We start from the raw sequence: 16,056 nt of genomic DNA, 5'->3' as shown, positions 1-16,056 counted from the left end.
AAACAAACCCATTATTCAACACAAGAATCAAATTAAACAAACCCACTGAACGGTATAAAAGATTCAAACGATATGCAAACTGAAACTGAAGCTTGAATCAGATGTGAAGGGTGAAGCATGATTCAGATGTGAAGGGTGAAGCTTGAATCGGAACTCTGGAGAATGGAGTGGAGGGCTGAGGCATGGCGAGTGGGATTCGGGAAACTACTGACTAGGTTTAGGGACTCAGGAGAGGAGGCGCAGGTAAGTTAACAAATTACATATTACATATTACATATGTACTTACTAATCTATTATTTGATTATTATTTTTATTATTATATATAAATATAATTTAAAAAATATATATATTAAAAAACTTCGGTTATTTCGGTTAAACCGAAATTAATCTTTTCAGAACCGGACCGAACCGAACTTTTAATTCGGTTAAAACCGAAAATCGAACTAACCGGAGTTTTAAAAAATTCCAAACCAAACCGAACCGAATTTCGACGGTTCGGTTCGGTTATTCCGGTTCGGTTCGGTTTTGCTCAGCCCTATATATATATATATATATATATATATATATATATATATATATATATATATATATATATATATATATATATATATATATATATATATATATATATATATATATATATATATATATATATATATATATATATGGATTCCAAGGATGAGGTCGAAAATGACATTTGAAAACTGGAACCTGAAATCACGAGTTGCAGTTGCATGTGGTTGCATTCAGTTGCAGAAGCTCAGCGGGTCTCAGCGGGTCGCCTAGTGACCAGATTTTCAGAATATATATATATATGGATTTCAAGGATGAGGTCGAAAATGACATTTGAAAAGTAGAACTTGAAATCAGGCATTCAGTTGCATATGAGGTTGCATTTAGTTGCAGGGGGAGGGGGTAGTATTTTTGCAATTTAGAAACTTAGTTTAGTAAATATGCAATTAATTTAGGAAGATGATATTTTTGCAAATAAGATCCTAAAAAGTAGTATATTTGATAAATTCCCAAAAAATTACTATTTATTATAAATAAAATTATAGAGATTATAAATAAAAGTTCAACTCCAAAGGAAACTTTGTTATTGTTTATAGTTTTAGCCAAATTTCTAGTGTTAGTTATATTTATTGGACTTCGGAGAGTTGCAAGAAAACTCAACACCATATGTTACAATATTAAGTAATATATCAGATTTATAATTATCAAAAACAGTAATTGTATACTATTTTTTAAATATATCTAATTAATATAATTAATACATCAAAACAAAACATATTAAAATTCAGCAAATTTACATAATTATATTTTATTATTCTAGTCAATCTCATTGGACATTGTCTTGCGAGTTACGACAACCTGGTTAGAGGCCAAGTTATCAAGGCATTGTTTTATGCAGATGTTGCAAATAAACCCAAAAAATGCTGGAAAATATTGATAAATTCGCCTTTGTGAGTAACACATTTTGGCTCAAAAATTATTATTCATACAGAAAAATACATCCTCATTGTTTTGGACAAAAAATGTTTTTCACACTATTGTTTAGAAAAATAAGTCTCTATTCTTTTGGGAATGGGAAAGACCGTTTTTGACTTTTAGTGAGAAACTGTCGCAAACTTCAACCAAAACAACTGTCTAAAAAAAAAAACTTCAACCAAAACAATATTTTATATACTAAACTCAAAATATAAAAATGATACCAAACAACTATCTGATGTTTATGGCACATCTTTTACCAACATTTTTCTAACATAACAGTTTTAAACGGCCTTACAGTTTGAAACAGATCCTGAAATAATTCCTTTACCTCTACCAGAAACTGCAATAACCAAAAAAAGACCCGAACAACATTCATACTTTAACTTAATGCCTCAACACTGTCAAGCTGCAGGCCAACAGAATGGCTGAAATAATAAAACCTTGAAACAGCAATGCAGATGCAAAAACCTTTTACAGAATCTAGATGAGCTGCCGAATTTTAACACAACGGCAGAACTGTTTATAAAGATTAGTGTTACAAGTCTTAACCCTACCTTACAGAAGCATAAATATAACTGCAAAATTGGCATTCTGTAAAGAAGTGGATGACACTAGATCAATTACATATATTTACATTTAAAAAGGGATTTCTATGCACAACGCAAATTGCATCTTCAAAGTAAAGCAGCAAATTATATCAGCAACATACACCGGATTAATTCTTTCATGAAACATGTCTGATAAGCTCCTAGAACGTGGCAAGGAACTCCATCTTTGAGAATGAAACACGCCTTGTTGCACACAGGGGGATGGAGCAGTGGGGGTTTTGATGTAGCAAATGTCACAGCACTACAGTCCGCTATCTACTTGGCAGCATACCAGTTTTGAGCAAATTTGGCATCAACTGAAAGGCCAACTTTAAGAATATTCTGGCCGTTAAATGGCTTGGACATGCAATCAACAACTATAGCCTTGGCGACTTCAGCAGACTCCGTCGGCCCTTCGAGGATTACTTCATCATGAACCTGTAAAAGCAATTTCCACCCAAGTTCCTTTAGACGAGCATTCTTTACTATTTCTAGCATGGCACACATAGCAACATCAGCAGCACTACCCTGTCAGAAAACAAAGCCAGATCACAATGAGACGTTAGTTGATATTTTCAGATGCAACAAGGTAACATACTTGTATCATACACTAAATCCTCTTCATGTGTATATGCCTCACTTTTTGCCACATGCTATGATTAGTGTTGTAAAAAGCGCATTAAGCGGGCGCTTAAGCGGCCGCCTAAGCGGAATCTGCCACAAAACGCTTCGATTTTGTGCTAAGCGGGTGATTAAGCGTTTTTGAAAATTAAGCGGACTATTAAGCGGTTATTAAGCGGTCAAAATGATGTTGACTTGCTATTTTTTTTAATTTTAATTTAAATATTAATTTGTTATATTATAACTATATATTATATTAAAATATTAAAATATATATATTTCATTACAAATATTATAAATTTAAATTCTTACTACAACATAATATTAGTTTAAATATATTAACATTATACTCCCTCCGTCCCCCTCAATTGTTTACATTGGAGGGGGACACGGAGACCAAGACAATGTATGAAAAATGAGTAAAGTTAGATGAAAAGTGGGTAAAATGGTGGGACCCATCAATATTTAATAATGGATTTGAGATAGTGGAGGAAGGTAGTGGGTGTAATAGTGGTTTTTATTGTTAAATATGAGATAGTGGGGGAAGATAGTGGATATAATGATTGAAAAAACTTACTATTTATGGTAATGTAAAGAAATGAGAGGGACATCCCAAAATAGTAACTGTAAAGAAATGAGAGGGACAGAGGGAGTAACAAAATATTTAATTATATATAGCTAATCCGCTTATGGACCCGCTTAAAATTCCGCCTTACCGCTTAAGCGCTAGAAGGTCTTTCCACCGCTTAGGACTAATTTGCGCTTTTCACATCATCGACTATGAATGGAGAAAGGATCCAGCACTGTATTTATTATGTACCAGCTAATTTAATAAGATAGCGTAAAGCTGTAAATTACATGGATCAATAAAGTTCAGTCCATCGTTATTGAGTCGACGACTAGTCGTCGTCGACTAGTCGCTAAGTCGGATGAAGAAGAAAAGTCGAACAACGACTGGGCTTGAAAAGTCGTCCACGGGTAAAAGCCGACCCGGTCCAATCAAGTTTTACCCGACCCAATTAGGGTTTTTTAAACATACTTACGCAGATTTTTGAGAGTATCGTGAAAGAAAATACGGAGCTGTTAGCGGCGGAGGCGAAAATCATCAGGTGGTGGAGCTTTTTTCCGATAAGTGCCTCTCTCCTCCTTCATCTCTTTCTCCTCTCCTCTCGTCTCTTTTCTCTCCTCTCTCTTCATCTCTTTTTCTTCTTTTTGTTTTTGTTTTGGGCATTTTGGCCGACTCTGATGTTTGTATATACACACACGCCTTCGTGTGTATATATATGCTGGGGGTTGTGTTATAGTGCGTGTACATGGCTGTCACGTACCTATATTAGCCAACTGTTACATTTTACTTCTATTTAAAATTTTGTAAATTAATTATTGATTATTTATGTTTTATAATTTATATTCTCTTTTATTTTAAAAATTACATTGTAGGTTTATTTTACTTAAAATACTTTGATATTTATTTATTTTATCCTGTTTTATTTTATAAAAAACGTTTTACTAATTACTTTTTTTAATATTAATAATTAATAATTAATTAATATTTATAATTTATTTTTTATATATTTTATTTTTAAAAAATACATTTTAGTTTTGTTTTGCTTAAAATATTTTTATATTAATTTCTGCTATCCTGTTTTATTTAATTAAAAATATTTAATAATTAATTTTAATTAATTTTTATTCATATTCAAAAAAAAATTAACACGTTTTTTTTTTATTTTGATCTTTCACAAGTGATCAGGGGGGTTGCCCTGTTGTTTTGCAACTGCCAGAGAATTTTACATGCGGCCAGTTTTACAAGTAAATTTTACAAAAAATTCTGGACAGTAGCTCTACATGCTCCGTTACGCTGCATGCTCTGTTTCTCCCCGTCTTCATATTACTCTGTTTTCACATAACTTCATGTCCTGTTTTTACATAACTTGTTTATTCATCATCATTTCAATAACCTGCACCCTTATGACCGATGGATAGACGGATAGACGATGAAGGCATCTTGTCAACTTCCTTGCTAATAGTCCCGAAGGTACACTTTTCTTGCAATCTTTTGATGCTTCGAGTGAATCACATGATGCAGACATGTTGTCTAATTTGATTAATTCAATGATCATTAATGTCGGGATTCCAAATGTTGTTCAAGTGGTGACGGAACGGGGCAAATTATAAGCAAGCCGGTGCACACTTGGAAGAATTGTATCCTACTTTGTTTTGGACTCCATGTGCGGCTCATTGTCTTGATTTAATGTTAGAAGATGTTGGCAAGCTTCCGAACATTAAATAAGTAATAAATCAAGCAAGAAGATGTACTACCTTTATCTATAGACATGGGCGTGTTCTTCAAGCAATGAGGGAGCACACTAATGGGATGGATTTAGTGAGAACTGGAGCTACAAGGTTTGCCACTGCTTTTCTTACATTACAACGCTTGCACAAGCTTAGGCCGGCCTTGCTCAAATTGTTTGGGTCAGAATATTGGATTGTCAAAGCTATCAAAAACAGAAAATGGGAGGAGAGTTTATGAGATTGTATTCTCAATAGCCTTTTGGGAAGGTTTAGAGGATTGCTTGAATGCATCACAGCCACTTCTTCAAGTTTTGCGAATGGCGGATGGTGATGAAAGGCCTGCTCTCGCAGAGGTTGCAGCTGCTATGGATTATGCAAGAGTCCAATTTACAAAGGCATTTGTTGGTCCAAAAACGCAACTTCGAAACAAAGTATTGAAAATTATTGATGACCGTTGGAATACACAAATGGGGAAACCTTTGTATGGGGCGGCCTTGTTTCTTAATCCCGGAAAGTACTTTGACATAGTTGAAAGGACTCCTTCATGTGCCTCCCGGATAAGAGAAGACTTTAATGATGTACTTGAGAAGATGGTTAAAGATCGGACTACAAAGAACCTTATAAGTAACTCCGCGGATGACTACAAAAATACAAGAGGAGGATTCGCTAGAGAGATGGCAATTGACCACCGAAAGGAAAACAGTCCTAGTAAGCTCACTTGTGTTAGTCTTACTTCCATATTAGCTATTTATATATTCTTATTACTTATTAGAATTATTTTTATTTTTATATTAGTTGATTGGTGGGATGCTTAAGGAGGTCGTGCAATTGAGCTTCAATCATTTGCAAAGCGTATTGTTGGTTTATGTTGTTCATCTTCCGGTTGTGAACGGAATTGGAGTACATTTGAATTCGTACGTGCCTACACTTTTATTATTATTATTATTATTATTATTATTATTATTATTATTATTATTATTATTATTATTATTATTATTATTATTATTATTATTATTATTATTATTGTTGTTGTTGTTATCAATTCACAACTACTAAAGTACTAATACTTGCTATCTAATTAATTTTCATATTTGATTAATTTAGATACATACAAAGAAGAGGAATAGGTTGGAACACCAACGTTTAAATGATTTGGTGTATGTTCAATACAACCGGAAGATTGATTCCCGATTCAAAAAGATGCGTGAACTTGGAGAAAAATATAATCCACTAATATTTGAAGACTTGGAGTGGACTAATGATTGGATGAATGATATTGAGGATAGGTTTTGGAGTGCGGTGGATATAGCTTCGGGTGCCTCACAAGGACTTGAGGGACGCACTTTACCAAGAAAAGCTAAAGGTGGTTCAACTAGTGATATGCTTACCTACAATCGACGTGGCGCTAGTTCGACACTACATGATGATGATGATGATGATGATGGATGGGGGGAAGATGAAGACCATACTCCTATTGATGATATGGAAGTGGAAGATGACTATGGTGTTCCTCCCGATCCATCCTTGAAGAATACTCAAGAGGGAGATGAAGATTTCATGCTTGATTAGTTTATTTCACTCATCTATTATGTTTTTATTTGCTTAGGGATGCTTAACTTTTGGTATTTGAACTTATTGTCTCTATCCTATTTGAAATATTGAATGATGTGTTTTTATCTATATTATATAATCTTTACTATATATATATATATATATATATATATATATATATATATATATATATTCATGTATATCACGACTTGTCGACTTATTTCGACTAGTCGGGCGACTTGTCGACTAGTCGATTCCAAGGTGTCCGGGCGCCGAGGCTCGACTTGTCGACTTAATAAGCATGGTTCAGTCACATTACCGCAACAGCTCAGTACTAAAGGGAAAGAAAAATATTATTTCAACAGAGGATAGGGGAGACTGGAGAGGGAAGTAGGAGGAAGGGGCATTATAAGATTTTTTTTTTTTTTTTTAACTTCTCAAATTGATATCATCATTGTCATAAATAAAAAGCTCGCTTTTAAAAAAGGAATACCCGTCATATAGACAAAGCCACAATAATTGTTTTGAAACATGAATACTTCACGCACCTGTACTGGGGTATTAATTGCAGCACGCTCAATGTGACCTCTTTGGGCGTAAGTAGAAGCTGACGGGAACTTGCGAGCACGTCCCAGCAATGTGTGGACATGTCCCTTCTCGCGAGCCTCTTTTTTTCTTAGTTCCTGCCAGTTCAGCACTTCTTTTCTATCACTATACCAGCGCTTAACTGTTTCTTCTGCTTCCTTCAAAGAAACCTGAAAATACAGGTGGTAAGTGGATCCTCTACTTAATCGCGGCCTCAGTGTAAAGAAGATGACAATCAAAAGACCAAAGATTCGATTGCAGACATTTAATAGACCGAGATTGAATTGCAAGAATACCTTCCAATCGCGAGCTAGCCCCACAGTGGTTTTCCCATAAGCAATTGAGAAATTAAGCATCTTCGCTTTCCTTCTTTCCGAAGCAAAAGCATCCTGCAAACATAGATGTGTTTTAGTGACATTTTGAACCCCTTGAAGGAAAAGCTCTGTCAATTTACATATTCCCATGATGAAGCTTGGTATAGACCAACAAAACTATATTGCAAAATTTGAGCATTGTCACCTAAATATCCACTTCGCTGTTCATACTCCATATTAGTTAAGCTCGCTTTAAAACCAAAACTACTATATTTATAAGATTTGTATCTGACTTAAGGTTCTGTAGATACTTAAACCATCCAATTTTGGAAAGAGAACAAAATACAGCCAGCTTGCTACAGGTTGCAACAAACACATTTAGGTTTTTTTTTTTTTTGGTGTAAAATCTCTCATGCTTTTTCAAAAAAAAAATGCTTTTTTTCCACATTTATTTGTCGACGACATACATAATATTATATATCAGGTAGAATGTTTAAAAAACAACTTGAACTAATTCAGACTAGTGTATGCATATGTCGAATATAAATGTGCATACAGGTAAGGTAGCTGGTAGCCAATTTTTTATAAACCATTTGTGTTCCTGTTTCCTAGATCTTGGTGTATTGAAATTTCAGAGGAAAGGTTTGATAGTTACCTTTAATAAAGGAACTGGAGGTTTATCTTCACCAGGCTGAGGATACCATTCAAGAAGTACATCTTTGTGCTCCACGGCATCACGGATGTATGGATACATGTTCATTGCAGTCCTCGAATGAAAATCTCCACCAGATTTGAAGGCATCCAGCATGCTCTTACAGTTGGCAAGATGTGCTAGTATCCTAAGTTCCAACTACTTACATCATCAAAATCAATCAGCTCGCCCAAAAAATGAGTTATAAATGACTTTAATCTAGTAGGTGAAAATCATATGCACCTGCCCATAATCAGCAACTATAAGGGAGTTTCCTGGTGCAGCTATAAATGCTTGGCGGATCTTGTACCGATCCTTCTCTAAAGCAGGTTGATTCTGATTTGCAGAGGTTGTTGCATGCAAAAAAAGAACTCAGTGAAAAAAAGAACACATTCCCTGTGCAACTTTGCTAAAGATCTACCTTCTGGACACATAGTTTAGCTAATATGTAGTTTCCATAACATTAATTTTAGATTAAAAGTCACTATCTTGAGATAACACAAAACCATACTAACATAAAATCTAAATAGTACCTGCAGATTTGGCCTTCTAGCTGATAACCTTCCAGTTTCAGTATTGATGTTTAGTGAACAATGAATGCGGCCATTTTTTCCAGATATATGATCCCCCTGAAACAATATAACACAAATAAACTCAGTTTCAAGTGTGTAAACATTTTCTGAGGCCCTGCATATCATTTTGAGGAGTTATCTCTTCTAATATTTGTCTGGACCTTGAATGAAGCTCTTTAAACTATTTCACAAGTATACTTGAGGTAAATACTTGCAAAGTTGCCTATTTAGATTACAGCAAATAAACAATTAACATATGATCATGGTTGTCATGTCGGTCAATCGATTAAGAGATTAATGGATGTCGACTCAACATGTCGACTAGATGAATGTCGATATTTCGGTCGCCTGGGCGACTAAGCAGTCGACTAGTGGACTAAGCGGGCGACTAGTCGACTAGTCGAGCTGCAGTTTAAATTCTGCATTTTTTTGTTCTGCATATCAGATTTCTGCTCTATGTTTCTGCAGATTATTGCTTCTGCTCTGTTTTTCTGCAATCTGCATTGTGCACAATTAATTCTGCTAATTTTGCATATATTATTCGGCATAATTTTGTTGCTGCACTGCACTACCAGTGCCATACTTCATTACAAATTAGATCACATAACCATATCACACAATTGTTATATGTTAATTATTACATATATCATTTGATCACAAGTACTTTGATTTGTTGTTAACTCTTTCCACTCTTCCCTCATTCTCTTCAAGTTTGTGATCCTTAATTCTTTAGATAGTTACACTTTGAAGGAAGATACTGTGGAAGGTGTTAGAACTTAGAAACCTCATTACGTAATATATACATATGTTATATTTAATTTACTATAACATATTATATTTTTATCAACTAGTCTACGACTAATCGACTAGTCGACTAGCCAGAGGTCCATCGACTCGCTTCGACTTACCGATGTGACAACCATGCACATGTTTCATGATAATACTTGTTTCTGTCCTCAACCTGATTTGTTCTACACCGGCTAGATAAGACTAAAAAACAGTATACATCTCCTACCGTAGTTACATTGTACTTTGAAGTATGTACAACCTGAAAGTACTTACCCAAGCCGTACTACATTCCTATCAGATAATGGAGGCTGACCAAGATATTTAATGCCTAAAGATCACGAGAACATGTTGCTATTGCATATACATGGTAAGCCTGTGTACGGGTCTCTCTCTCTCTCTCTCTCTCTGTGTGTGTGTAAGAGTACTTTAGGGACTAAAGCAAAGATTTAGCAAGATGTTTAGCAGTCTCAGTGATTCTTAATCAAAAAAATAAACTTTGTAGCAAGTTAAGATTGCATAACCAAAACTAACAAAGAGGAAATGAACAAACCTGCAAAGGAAGGATGAAGTTAGATATTAATGAGTCGATAGAGCAAACTTCACATAAAGAAGCGATGGCATGGCAGGCCTCCATGCCCTTTGACCCCCCTCCAAATGCAGAATAAGCAGTGCCATATGCTGAGGTATCAGTGATAGCTCCTTCATTTTCCTCCATTTCAGGTATTTCAATACTTCCATCAGGCTCAGAGTCAAGGGATTCATCTGCAAATTCATATTCTGCTGATACCTTACCAGAGAGGGCTTTCAAAGCCACTCCACTCATAGAGGGCCAACCACTTGCCGTGTACTGTTCACTTCGCATTTCTTCTCCAATTTTGTGCAGAGTAATTTTGCGGAACTTTGTGGCTTTCTTCTTTCCTTCTTCAATAATGTTATCAACATTAGGAATTTTAAATTCTTTCTCCTCTTGAAGTATATCACCAGTTTTTCTATAATTTAAACAGAAAAACAGTTACAAGTCAGTAGAAAGCCTGGGGGATGAGCTGCATTGTAATAGAAAGTAGGCAATTTTATTAAGACAGGTAGTGAACATAGTATTTGAGGCCTGAACATTGAAAGTAATAAAATTATGAATATAATTGGATCATGGATGTTAAACTGTTTGCATGACCCCATAAGATGTATACTGTTTGCTATTACTGTTTTTACTGGTGCATGTTTACACACATTAATTATTACTTATACAGGAACTCTTGTCTTGAACCACATCAATTGCTACAAGTCAACTGAGTATAGGCTTTAATCAGTTGACTTGTAGCTTGCGTTATATAAATGAAGGAAAAATTCAATTATTGAGACATTATGAGAACATAACCTAAGAGGATAAAACAAGAAGATAAATGTGGTTCATACAAACAGGTACATATGATTTTTATATATTACTGTTCTGGCATAGGTAAAATTTTAGTTTTGAACAGTTTTAAGGTCCCAACTAATATAACCCAGAACAACCCAATGTGCTAAATTGAGGTTATGTAGAGTTTAATATAGTCCATATCAGGGACAACTTGTACCTGTTGGCCGTGCCGCCAAAAAATAGCTGGCGAAGCTGTGTATCACTTCCAACATTCATGTATCTGGCATCAGGACAGTGCTTGGATGCCCAATTCCTAAATCTATCCGCAGCAATTTGTTGCTCTGCTATAGCCACTTTCTCAATTTCAGCAAGATAAGTTCGATCAACTAGCATCCCTTGAGTTTCCAAATTAACCAGGAGTTCACCAAATGGACGCCAGTACTTCTCATAAAAAGTGAACATTGACCCTTCTTTAACTCCATTGACTTGCCATTCCATACAGGACAACTTATTTTTCAAGCTCTCGTAGAGCTGGAGTGTGCTAATAGAATCCAAAGCAGAATAAGAAACCCATGGTTTACGCTCCACTCTCTGAAGCTCTTCAACAGGAGGAATGACAATAACTTTTCCTTCAGATCCATCTTTCTTAAGCTTTCTCCTGCCAAAGATGGTTTTCATTGAGATTTTACCAATGAGCCCTTCGCTAGGGCAGACTCCAGCAGCAGACATAACCTTACGATCACTTGTAAGTACTTCTAAAGAATAACCTCCAATTATTCTTCTTGAAGAATCCCATAGTCGAGCCATATGCATAGTGTCAGCATGGAAACCAGAAACTTTAAGCCCATAGTTTTCTATAATATGGTTATCGAAACTATAGTTGTGCCAGACCTACAGATACAGGACAACTCATCATTATTATGCCTGTTGATGGTGGTGACCTAGATTTATATTATCATGAAAGATATAAAGGAAGAATCCATTTTGTCCCACTAAATTCAGATTTTATAACGCTTAACATCCAGTAAAAATTCTGGCAAGAAAGATAGGATCCAGTAAAAATTACTAAACACGGTAGTGACAGACCTGATTCCAGAAATATTACCTTTTTAATGGATGGATCTTCAAAAAATGGAGCAAATATGGCTAACATATCCTTGCCACCGCCATCAAGAACATCTACCCAGATACATGACTTTCCATTCCCAAAAGTTGCTTGGGGTCCAGAATAAACACTGAAACATATAATTTCTCCATGGTTAACAGGAGTTTCTTGCTTTACATCAATTCCGGCCACCTGTAAAAAAATTGTGCAAGCAGAGAAGGAGGTTACAATAATATGGTGTTTAGGCAAGAAACGGGGCAAAAAAAAAAAAACTTTTAGCAGATACATGCCTCTGTGTCACATGCATGGACGAGATGCCTGTACTGATTTGTAAGCTTCTCGACAATTTCCTTGGCTGCAGCAACATTGTCAACAACAAGAACCTTGTCATATATACGATTGAGTTTCTCGCGAAGATGTCCATTTGTTCGTTCAGCACTGATTTCCACAACGTAGGTTTCACTTGTATCAGGATCTTTTTTGCTTCCACCATTAGCTAAATTTTCATCTTTTCCTGGACTTCTTTCCATTTTTTCTATTAAGTGTTTCACTGATAACCCATTAGGTTGAGCTTTAGGTATACATGTCACAGAGATATTCTGTTCCCCTTCATTACCAAGTGTTTGACTACTATGATCATTGTTAGACACTGTATTGTGTTGTTGGGTAGAAGCATCTCCTGACAACCCATTTATATAGCCCCTCTCACGCTTATTATTAGCTTCATATCTTTCACTATCAACTCTTGGCTGCGCTACTGAAGAATGCAAGTTAAACGGCACATCATTTTTCTGTTCTACTTCAGTTGACTTCTTTGAAGCTCCTCTCATTGCAATATGATCAAGGTCATAAGAATGAAATTTGCCATTATGTATTCTCTCATCCTTATTTTGCATGCTTACTGACGCTCTGTAAGATATATTATTCTTACTACTTTCTAGTTTCTGAAGTTTCATTCTTTGCACCAGCTCATCCCATCCTTTACTACTATTGGGCTTTGTTAATTCAGGCGTACCGGAAGTAGCAAGACTGGTTATTGGTTTATGCTCCTCCACTTCCCGCAATGCCTGGACAGAGGCACACGACATCTTTCTTGGATCCTCAAATCTAGAGTTGTTATTAATTGGCAAATTTGTATAACTCGAACTCTTGTTCAAATTAATAGAACCAATAGTAGTGGTCACATTAAGAGAATGCTTTTTGGCGCTCGCAATTGTGCAAACTTGTGATCTGCAAATTAAAACATAAGGCAATTATTATCCAACAAGAATGCAAAACACGGTCCAATAAAAGGTTAAAATTCAGCATTTGTGCTTAATGAACAAGTTACAGTTGCATCGCTTAACAAAAAAGTGTGGTTTGCTTTCATTAAGAATGTTTGTTAACTAGTTAATAACTTTAATGTGCTGCTCCAATAAGTGAACTGGTCATTCAGAGGCTATTCAGTGTTATCAGACAGGCCATAAGTATGAGATGCAAGATTAGCAAAAAAACATATCGTATTGCAGTAAGAAAAGGTAAAATGCTAACAATAAAATTAGAAGTGACAAACATCAAACTGTTACTTGTAAAGAAGGTAACCGTAAAACCAAACAATCCTGTGGCTAACTCTTCCGTAACCACTTGACTACAGCAGCTAACACAAGGAACTCACCACAGTGCTAAACTGCTACAGCTTGTCAGCTGGTTTTAGCTTACCATGATTCTCCCATCCACCTCATAAAGCTACTTAAAGTAACAATTATCAACCTATATAATCTTAATCTTGCATTGACTATCAATTAACCCATGCAACAAAAAAAATTGTCTATTTGTCACTTCATGTCTATTAATTATTATTTTTATATTGTCAAATTTTAGTAAGTTTACAAAACATTGCAAGTTTCAAAACTACAAAAAATCAACATATTTACAAGCACAGCTCGGAACTTGAAATTTCCAACCATAGGACTATGACAACAGAAAGCTAGCAAAGAAGCCTTAATTCAAGAACAGTGGGTCAAAACAATTTCAATAAATTTGTTATAAAAACTCTAACAATATGCTTACACAAACATAGTAAAACAAGAAAATTCAAAAAGGGTAGTTCAGAAATACTTAAAAGTGGCCTGAGAGAGAGAGAGAGAGAGAGAGAGGGTGTTCAACCTGAGCAAAGCCATTTTAGGGGAAGCACGCCAGAAGGAACGAGAAGAGGACAACCAAATATAAGGATGAAAAGGGGGCTTAAAAGGGGCAGACTGAGTAGAAATCCCCAGTGAAGCCATAGCTTTACCCGCCTTATATCTGACTCTGTAACCACAAAAAGAAGCAATCTTGGTAAGTTCTTGAAATTAAAGATTTACTGGGGGTCAAGAAATTTAGGGTTTTGAGGGGTTTGTCATATCTGAGCCCAGAGCTTAGTTTTTTGCTCATAGATTCTGGGGCGTCATGTGTGCACAACAGCAGCAGCAACAAAAACACGCAGACTGTGTGAAAAAGGGAAAGAAAGAGAGGGGGGATAAGCTGCAAAGACCTCAAAACGTTAAACCCTTTTTGTGTTTTCTTCTTTTCTCTAAAGAAACCAAATTAAATATTATGATGCCCCTCTGTCAAAAAATATATATATATATTATGATGCCCCACAATCAAACTCATGACTCAAGTCAACAAATGGTATCAATTTCATCACTGATCTCCATGGGGTCTCAAGTGGCTCATTAAACTCGCTTAAAGGTATCAAACTCATCACTGCTGTTAAAAAAAGTAACGTAAATATAACGGAATGACAGATTGGCTTTAAGGTTTCAAATGTGACGGGCCACATAATTTGAAATCTATATGAAAATAAAGTATGCAATCTTTTTATTAAATTAATTTTAGGATATAATTATCTAAATAAATGCATAGAATTAAATTTAATGATATAATTAACTAAACATTCAAGATTAACTTTTATGTTTTTTATTAGATTATAATTATTTTTGAATAATATTGAAATGTTTTCTCTTTTAATAAATTTTATTTATGTGAATATTATTGTTGGCAAAAAATTTATTTTTAAATTTTTGCAATCCCGATCACTTCGAACTGGTAAAATATTACAGTAGTCCACTTGAGATAAAAATTAGACTTGAGCTACTGTTTGACGTATGTTTTTACTATTGTTGTTTACTTTCTTTCTTTCTATTTTCTACTTTTTCTTCTTCATTATTTATTTTCTTTCATTTGTTTTTCTTTAGTCTTTTTTATTAATGTGCCACGTCAACAACCTGTCATTCCGTCTATACTTCCGTTATCTTTTTTAACGGCAGTGATGAGTTTGATACCATTAAGCAAGTTTAATGAGCAACTTGAGACCCGGTGGAGATCAGTGATGAAGTTGATACTATTTGTCAACTTCAGTGATGAGTTTGATAATTAATCCAAATCTATTATGAAATTAAATCGTTTACTTGTCATTTTTATCCAAACTCTTCGAGGAACTATTTTTCATATTTTATACTCTCTCTACCCCTCACATATGTTTACGGTTTCTATTTTGGACCGTCTTTTTCATTTATTTATATTACTTAAAACAACTACTTTTTAACATTATAAAAATATGTGCGGTCCCATAATTTCTGACCTTGCAGATTTTATCACCCTCCTTTTTACAATATCTGTATGATTACTCTATTGTGTTTCTATGAAATGGATTATTAAAAAAATTATATTGATCTTCGTGTCCCTCTCATGTGTAAATTACTGAAAGGAACAGAGAGTAATTTATATATTGTTTGTTTTATCCCTCTTTTCTAACAAAAAAATATAAGATATTTCAAAATTTGTTTTCAATTTTTTTTAAAAAAATTTGGGAATAGAATTTCAGATTTGTAATATTACTTTTTCCATATTTTTCAGAAATACTTTTTTCCTGAATTATTTTTCATCTGGGGTGTGCTTAGATAACTTTAAAAAAAAAAATACACGTTTTCCAATTGTTTATAAATAAATGATTTATTTCTGAAAAATAAAGCAAGACAAAGACCATAAAAATACAATTAAATAACATTGACAGTAGTTTTTAAGGGGAATTGATCTGAGGATACAAAACGCAAAGAGTGTAAAACTTAGGTTGCA

General features: G+C 34.7%; 1 protein-coding gene across 1 annotated transcript; it reads right to left on the bottom strand.

Annotated features, from left to right (window-relative positions):
• Nucleotides 1-1,898: 1,898 nt before the first annotated feature.
• Nucleotides 1,899-14,532, bottom strand: LOC108227454 (DNA polymerase I A, chloroplastic/mitochondrial). The gene is made up of 11 exons (XM_017402594.2): nt 14,104-14,532; nt 12,249-13,188; nt 11,959-12,150; nt 11,071-11,744; nt 10,047-10,485; nt 8,669-8,764; nt 8,379-8,471; nt 8,100-8,294; nt 7,427-7,519; nt 7,094-7,300; nt 1,899-2,606 (listed from the first exon to the last, which is right to left on the bottom strand). The coding sequence occupies exons 1-11, from the start codon at nt 14,220-14,222 to the stop codon at nt 2,355-2,357; spliced, it is 3,300 nt and encodes a 1,099-aa protein (XP_017258083.1). The 5' UTR covers nt 14,223-14,532; the 3' UTR covers nt 1,899-2,354.
• Nucleotides 14,533-16,056: the final 1,524 nt, after the last annotated feature.

Source organism: Daucus carota, chromosome 6, assembly GCF_001625215.2.
Source record: "Daucus carota subsp. sativus chromosome 6, DH1 v3.0, whole genome shotgun sequence".
Classification (NCBI taxonomy): domain Eukaryota; kingdom Viridiplantae; phylum Streptophyta; class Magnoliopsida; order Apiales; family Apiaceae; genus Daucus; species Daucus carota.
The sequence above is the reverse complement of the archived record's forward strand: the minus strand, read 5'-3'. Positions and strand labels throughout refer to the sequence as shown.

Excerpts from the sequence above, each read along its gene's own strand:
- LOC108227454 (XM_017402594.2), bottom strand. The coding sequence starts at position 14,222 with ATGGCTTCACTGGGGATTTCTACTCAGTCTGCCCCTTTTAAGCCCCCT. Across the intron at positions 12,151-12,248 it reads TCCATGCATGTGACACAGAG|GTGGCCGGAATTGATGTAAA; the intron begins GCATGTATCTGC and ends ATTTTTTTACAG. Across the intron at positions 8,765-10,046 it reads ACTTCATCCTTCCTTTGCAG|GGGGATCATATATCTGGAAA; the intron begins GTTTGTTCATTT and ends ATATTGTTTCAG.